Below are 8,472 nucleotides of genomic sequence, written 5' to 3' on the forward strand. Positions count from 1 at the left end.
TTAAATAAAACTTTATATCAACATAGTGAATACATTTTAAACAGTTTTGTTAAATTTACTTGATATTGTTTGCTTGTATCTTTAAATTGTTAGTTAGGACTGAAATTGATCGGTCTTTTATTGGTATATTTGCATCTTGTGAGGATTGCCTCGATATTGCCTGAAATCATAAACATTATAAGCAAAGATGGATAGTGGCTAGCAGTGGAATACATGACGTACATTTCGTCTTATTTGGGACTCGTCAGCTAGATGTACCTGCATCCAAGAGTTGATGTTCACTCCGAGAATGAATAGACGATCTCATAAACTATACTAGCTTCATTATTATTACAAATCCATAATATAAATATTTAGAAGTACTGTTAGACAGGTATGAAATAGTTCAGTCAAATAAACGTAACATAAAAAAACAATATCTGTACTGAAAAGAAGGATATATTACTTTAAATAGTCATAACTTTAGATGTGTTTACTGTTGAAATTGTTTGTATGCTTGTTACATTAACGATATACACATCTTTATTGCCCATAATCTGGATACCTTTTTACTTTTAAATAAACATATACTTTTTATCATTTTAACTAGATAAATATATATATATATATAAGAGCTCTCTCAAGGTAATCAAAATAAACTCCTCTATTTCGTTATCAATGATTAAAGTTACGTTAATCTTTTTACCGTATAAATAAATTTCATTACCTTAGTATGCCAAACTTTGAAACATTCATTATTTCGCTAAAAATCTTGTTGAAAAACAAAAGTAAAAAAAAACGTTTAATGGGACATTAAGTTACAACTGATTATAAGTTGATATGGTGGCACTTAAGAATGAGGGAAAGAAAAGGACAACAGAAATGAGATCTTACTGTGTGCATGAAAAATAAATCAGAAGGTTTGTAGCCTAGCTTAATGACTTTGGTATTGTTAAGTTCTCTGTGTTACATGGTTTTATTATTGATTCATACAGCTTCCATTTACATTAAATAATAATTTTATATCCAAATTAATAATCTGAAAAATGACCAGGCTAGAGGTAAAGTACATCGTTTAAAACGAGTTAAATTGGTCGAAGTTGTAGGAATTTACAGTCTCGTTCTCGTGAATACCTCCCAGCATGGATAAACAAAGGTTTGATGAAGAAAGTGAACAGCTTGATATTGGCCCATTTAGTACAAACTGATCATAGTGCCAGTACAAACCAATTTTTTTCAACTTTTCGCCAAAACTTGTCAGACGTGATGTCTTTCAAACGACTGAAGTAGTAGTCATCCGGATGAAGAAACCGGAGCTATGCGTACAGAAGAAATATCTTCAACCACTCCTCCTACCCTAGCCAACATCAAAGCCAATTAATCAATAGTAATATTAGTTATCCAATGACCTAATTTGACTATGACCTTTCGTAATCAACTGTAATTATTTCTGTTATCTTGATTAACAAATCTTTGTATTATTACCATTATTATTATTATTATTATTATTATTATTATTATTATTATTATCAGTATTAGTCGTTAAACACCATTATTGATCTCCCCTATAAATGATTCATTCACTTCGCATTCATTCCTCCTTGTTACGTATTACTAATTTTTCACACAATATAGTGTTCCACCAAACACTTGACCGAATTGTAATTGCACTATTATTTCTCTCACCTTATCTGACCCATATTTATTCTCATCATGGATCTTAAATTTCACTTAACATATACGCGGATTCAAGTTAACATACTATATTGGTTGTATCAAAATTAACAATTTTTAGATTGAGATCATGAACCGATTGATGTTAGACCACCATTGAAAACCTGGAAGCACTGAAGGGCCGTTTTGTCATATCGTGGGACTCCTCAGCAGTGCGCACACACGATCCCGCTCGCGGGATTCGAACCCAAGGTCTTCAGTCTCGCGCGCGAACGCTTAACCTACTTGACTACTGAGCCGGCATCCAATGGTGTTAATGTCTAATCTCAATTGATTCACAAAGTTGCGCGACCATCTTCCATTGTAACGAGGTAGATACCTGTCTCTACCCGACACGGATTAGCTCCACTGGTCACGGCCTCTCACTAGAACTCCGAGAATTCCCTCACGAAGCTAGTCACTAATGAGTACATGGTAATTATCAGTATAGGGGTTGTGGACGAAACGGCCGTCCAGTGCTTCCAGGTTTTCCATTGTGGTCTAGCTTCAATTGACTCATGATCTCAACTACTGATTTATCAGCAAAAAACGAATGTATAGTTACATATGTAATAAAACAATAAATCAAATATCAATATACGAAGAACAGTATCTTAAATTAATTTTTAGCATATTGTAAAGCTATAAAACTTTCCCATAGCGTGCTTAGTTTATTTACACAGAAAACACCGACTATTCTTAGAAGTATATCGGGCTAGTAATTATTCGTAAAGAATTTTCTAGACTTACAGTCCTTCAATGACCTGAAACAACATACGTACAAATAAAAATTGGACCTATGGATACAAATAAAATATATTCAGTCTCTCCTTTTTAACTTTATCAAAATCAGCCTCGATAAGTTCATGTTCATTTTAACTATAGAATGACTTAATTTGACCTATAGCCTTTTCCTTTATATTTTCATAAGTGAAATTCGTCTTACACCAACATTATAATCTATATACTTTTGTAGCATGATTAATTTTGTAAAACTAAGAATTAGTCTAGCATTTAATTTGTTATTGTATTTTTTACTTAATCTATAAGGTCCTATGTAGTAAGTGATCCTCAATATATTTCAGTTGTAATTACATTATAACATATATTCAATCTGTTTATTAACTTCACAATTTCAAGGAAAGTACAAAATAAATCAAGTTAACACTAAATACTAGTCATTTTAACAACAAAAAATGACGAGACCGCCATCCAGTGCTTCCAAGTTTTCCATGATGGTCTAGCTTCAATTGACTCATGACTTCAACTATTAAAATTACTATAATATCCAAAAAGACCTTTCTCGTAATAATCATCATTTCCTCATTACTGATTGTCTCCAACAGTTAGTTCCTGCAGTTCTACTGAGAAGCAGTGACTAGTGGAGTTCAACCGCGTTTGTTGTGAGATAGTAACTCACTGAACACAATGGTGGATGTGTTGCTCAATTTCGTGGATTAGTTGAAGTTAAACATTAATATCATTGGATACCGGTTCAGTGGTTTAGAGGTTGAACGTTGGCGCGCGATACCGATAGATCCTAGGTTCGAATCCGACGAGACGGGATCATGAATGCGCACGTGCAGTCCTTTCAGGTTTCCCATGATAATCAAGCTTTGACTGACTCATGATCTCAACTAATGAAAAATGTAGTTTGAAAAAACACTACAAAATTCATACACTGTAATTTCAAGAGATAACTTTGTCTAAAACTAATTATTTCTTCAAATCATTAATTTCAGAATCAAATCCGTTAAACATAATGAGAATATTTTTTTCAAAAACAAAATAATTTTTTCTTCTGTACTCTAATAAAATGGAAGTTTGATAAACTATAAAAAAAGGAAGAAAATAAATAACATGTGAAATTAATGTTTCTTTTCATTGACTTTACTTTCAATCTTCTTTAATCGAGTTCATCATTCTGTTCAAATAATGACCACATTATCGGAACCAACATTAAAAGCAAACCAATATTTTAATATTTACTTGGTATTGTTTGGCTTGTATCTTCCCATTGAGGTTTAAGACTGCAATTGATCAGTCTGTTATTGGCATATGTGCATACTGTACGTATGCCTCGATATTACCTTAATTCACAAGCATTTTGTAGGCAATAATGGATAGTGGCTAGCAGTGGAATCCAGGACACGCGTATCGTCCTATTTGGGACTCGTCAGCTGGATGTGCCTGCATCTCAGAGTTGATATTCACTCTGGGACTCGGACCCAGTACTATTCGCTTCAAACGCCATCGCGTTATCCACTCAGCTACGGGGTCCTGATAGCCGCTTGCTTGTGCAATGGGATGAATTTAAATTTACTTGGTATTGTTTGGCTTGTATCTTCCCATTGAGGTTCAAGACTGCAATTTATCCTGAATTCTACTGCTAGCCACTATCCATCATTGCTTATAATATTTTGATAGTTCAATAACATATTTTTTAACTTTTTATTACACTAAAATGTAGTTGCTTTTTTAAAAAAATCCAAAAATTTAACTTATATTACTTAATTAAATATACTATAATCTTTGATCAAATTCAACTGTCAGTTTTCAAAATAAGTAATTTCTAGAATTTTGTGAAAAAAACAAAATAAAGTTGAAACATGTTTTCTACCTAGAAGCTGTCGTGATAATTTTGGTTAGAAGAACAATGAAATTTTCATTAATAAATCATTCTATTCAGAGAACATAACGCAAGCTGTAAAGTATCTATGGGTTTCATGATGCTGATGATCATTATCATGAAAGATATGTACATATTAGGATTTGGTTTAATTATTTGTGAAATTGTTGGGGACGATAGATCCCCAAAACTCAAATTTTGTAATTTACTTATCGATTAAATGTGCAGATAGGTCAATTGATGAACTATCGATTAAATGTTCAAATAGCAGTCAATTGTTGATTAATGTTCAAAAATCTTCCATGACAATATCGATTGTAAATATTTGTATAAATACGCTTGACTTGTATGCTTGATCTGATCTGCCTGCCTGACTTGTTATCTGCTGTTGTCTGTAGAATACACTTTCTACACCTTACCCAGACTTCTTGATCGAGTTAGCAGAGTTGGGGACAACGGACCAGAATAGACTATTGAGTCTCTGAATCCTTGATCCGATCGATAAGTCACTGTCATATAATCGGCAGTCCCTTTGAGGCATAACAATTGGCGACGGGGTAAAAAAAAAGAACAATCCAAAGTCAGCCTTCAGCACCCAGATTTGTCATCAGTGTCCTTCAGCAACATTGGTCATTAATCAAACAGTAATTTTCATTACCGGTGCTGAATAAAAAAAAATGACTCTCCCTTCCGATCGAGTACAGCTGCTATTTGAAAGACAGTTGGAGTTTTTAGTCAAATTACGCACGCAGCTGTTAAATCACTCATGCTTTGGAGATGCAACGGAAGTGGAGGGATTGATCTCTCAACTGCACACAGAGCTGGAAAATGATTGCAGCCCCAATGAATCCCCGATAAACCGTATTTCAAACGGTACAACAGTCACTCAAGATTCGCCCAGTGGTCCAGTCCTCTCCATTCCAGAAACATGCCCGGTAATGGACTCAAACTCCATTATCCCCAAAACAGCATGTGCAGACGGTGACTTATCCAGCTCACAAACACACTCCCTGGTAAATGCTCATAGAATTGTCGCAATAACCACCCATGAAACAGAAAACAAATCGAGCAGTACACTGAATACAACTGCTTCAAATGGTTCTCATCAGTCTGCGACAGATGTTTTTGACAAATCTTATTATCAAGATTCTCTTTTACCAGAAAATATGTCAGATGCATCAAATGATGATCAAAAACTTAATACAATTTTGATAGATGCTAATTACCTTGATGATCCATTATCTACAAACAAGATTCCAAATAAATTTGGTCACAATATTTCAGAAGAATTAAACTTCGAACACCTCATATCAAGTGTCGTTCAGCCTCAAGACTTAGTCACTTTCAGTCAATTCTCTGTTCAGTGCGATAAATATGTCTTAAATAAATTCAAGTTAATTATAACGTGGGCATATGAAGATCCAACACTGTTTCGTGGGGGAGGATGGACCTGGAAAACTTAAAATCCGGATATCAACTCCGGATCTTCTAAAAAGGGGAGGAGTGTTGGGGACGATAGATCCCCAAAACTCAAATTTTGTAATTTACTTATCGATTAAATGTGCAGATAGGTCAATTGATGAACTATCGATTAAATGTTCAAATAGCAGTCAATTGTTGATTAATGTTCAAAAATCTTCCATGACAATATCGATTGTAAATATTTGTATAAATACGCTTGACTTGTATGCTTGATCTGATCTGCCTGCCTGACTTGTTATCTGCTGTTGTCTGTAGAATACACTTTCTACACCTTACCCAGACTTCTTGATCGAGTTAGCAGAGTTGGGGACAACGGACCAGAATAGGCTATCGAGTCGCTGAATCATTGATCCTTCGTTCGTTCGAGTAAGACGCATCAGTAATCGCATTCAAGCAATAACGAAGCATAACAGAAATCATTACGAAAACGGCTACAGTCTATGCCTAAAAATTAGGTTTATTAACCTTATAAAGCTCACTAGCACATATAATAGTCATTATCATACACATAATCTTATTTATTAACTCAACGATAACATGAATTTATCTTATTTCTCTGATGTTTATAAACTATTGACAGTCTATAGTATTTTAAAATTAGCCATACACACTGAATTTGATACAGCTATAAGAATAAATTTGTCTAGAAGTAAATATAATATATAGATCATCATGATGGAGAGATGATCACAATTACCATGAATATTATTGAAAAGTGGCTCATGAAATTAATATCATGTCCAAACTAAGATTTTACAGCATCACAACTTAGTAACATAAGATTGCTACAATGAAAAAAATACTGTAATTCAATCAATTCATCACAAAATGTTCCCAAAATACAAAAATGAACATGGAAACTGGTTATTTTTTAAAAAAAAATAGATTGTAGATTTTCAGTCTTTCTAATGAAATTCAATAATGATTACACTGGCAATCTTTATTTTCATGTTATGCAATAAGACAATATATAGACTAATGAAATGAATAATGCATTTTACAATATTTCATAATGTTCAGCGAAGTATTAACACTATAAGTTAACACTGTTATGTTACTATACTGCGTAAAATATCCCATTATAAATAATTGAAAACTAGTTGACATAATCCAATATACAAAGATATAATATTTATTGTTTATGTTTTTTTTGAGAAAAATAAATCAATCTATTCACAGTCGGTAATTATTTAAACCGGGAAAATCATTAGATATACAATTACAGTTCAATTTATCAATATAATATTCCACTAAAGTTCTTACTATTTCGTTTATGATATTTTGACAGAATCGATTATTACCACAGAATATTTAGTAGTGAGCATTTGATATCAGATAAATCGGCATGTCAAAAAAATATACTTTCTATATAAGTTCTATGTTTGTTTGTTTGTTTTTCTAAGCCTATTGCTCACATAATTTTTATCGGGCAATTTCGATGACAATATGTGATGTTGTATCTGATTGGCTATTGAGTATATAAACAGTGGACAAGGGAATAGTTTGCATCATTTAAGATCTCACGTCGTAAACTGTATAAACAATAGTTAACTTTACGATGAATTTCTCTGAAAATTCAAAAGCGAATCTGCGTAACTTTATTATAGATAAAATATTTATGCCAAATATAACTGGAAAATCAACAAAGAACGTTACCAACTACTAAATTCTATGTAAACAATGATTGAAAAATTGTGTTGTAACTGCAAATGAAATATATTGATGTTTTAATCGAGATGATGAACCGATCAATGTTAGAACACCATTAGAAGCCTGGAAGTACTGGACGACCGTCTCGCCTTAATATGAGACTGCTCAGCGGGATTTGAACACAGGACCTTCGGTCTCACACGCTAACATTTGCCCTTTAGACCACTGAGCCGGCATCCATCGGTGTTAATATCTAACTTCAACCAATCCACGATATCGTGTGTCAACCCTGCATTGTCTTCGGTGAGTAACTGCCTCACAACTGACACGGGTGAACTATACTGATCACAACTTCTCACTAGAACTCTGAGGATTACTTTTAAGTTAGTAACTAGTGAGTACACGATGACTATCAATGGTGGTTTAACATTGATTGGTTTATGATCTCAATTAAAACTCAATAATGTCCATAACCTTATACTGAAATTGATGTTTTGCTGATTCACAACACTTCAATTTAAATCAATTTTTATTTTCTGTTGCTCTCTATTATATCTGATTAACGACGAAAATTTAAATTTCATCGAACGTTAGACGTTGGATTAACGATTTATTCATGGACACTTCATTTTAAATAATAGAATGAAGAAATATTGTAAAAGAAAAAGATTCAGAGCTTTTCAAGATATTTCATTAATTCAAATGATTTTTACCAAAGTATTGAATCACTCCTACATATTTGAAGGCATAATTTCTAAATGTTTTCTATATTATTTTTTAAAAAAACACTGCAGAATAAAAAAATTATTTATTTTGATGACCTGGTTATTCAATAAAATATTTCTTATATATAAGCTTGTAACTTAAAACAATATCGAGACAATCCTCATAGGAGGCACATATGCCAACAAGAGACTGATCAATTTTAGGCCTAAATAACAATGAAAAGCTAAAAGCAAACAATATCAAGTGAATTTATTATCTATATTTTGAAAAGAAAAAAAAACCGAACACACTGA

The 8,472-nt window shown here is 32.8% G+C and overlaps 1 protein-coding gene across 1 annotated transcript; it reads left to right on the plus strand.

Moving 5' to 3' along the window:
- The first annotated feature begins 4,680 nt into the window (after positions 1-4,680).
- On the plus strand, positions 4,681-6,075 carry MS3_00001884 (uncharacterized protein). Its single transcript, XM_051209388.1, has one exon. It carries the CDS (start codon positions 4,999-5,001, stop codon positions 5,782-5,784), a length of 786 nt encoding a protein of 261 aa, XP_051074841.1. The 5' UTR covers positions 4,681-4,998; the 3' UTR covers positions 5,785-6,075.
- Positions 6,076-8,472: the final 2,397 nt, after the last annotated feature.

This window comes from Schistosoma haematobium, chromosome 1 (assembly GCF_000699445.3).
Source record: "Schistosoma haematobium chromosome 1, whole genome shotgun sequence".
Classification (NCBI taxonomy): domain Eukaryota; kingdom Metazoa; phylum Platyhelminthes; class Trematoda; order Strigeidida; family Schistosomatidae; genus Schistosoma; species Schistosoma haematobium.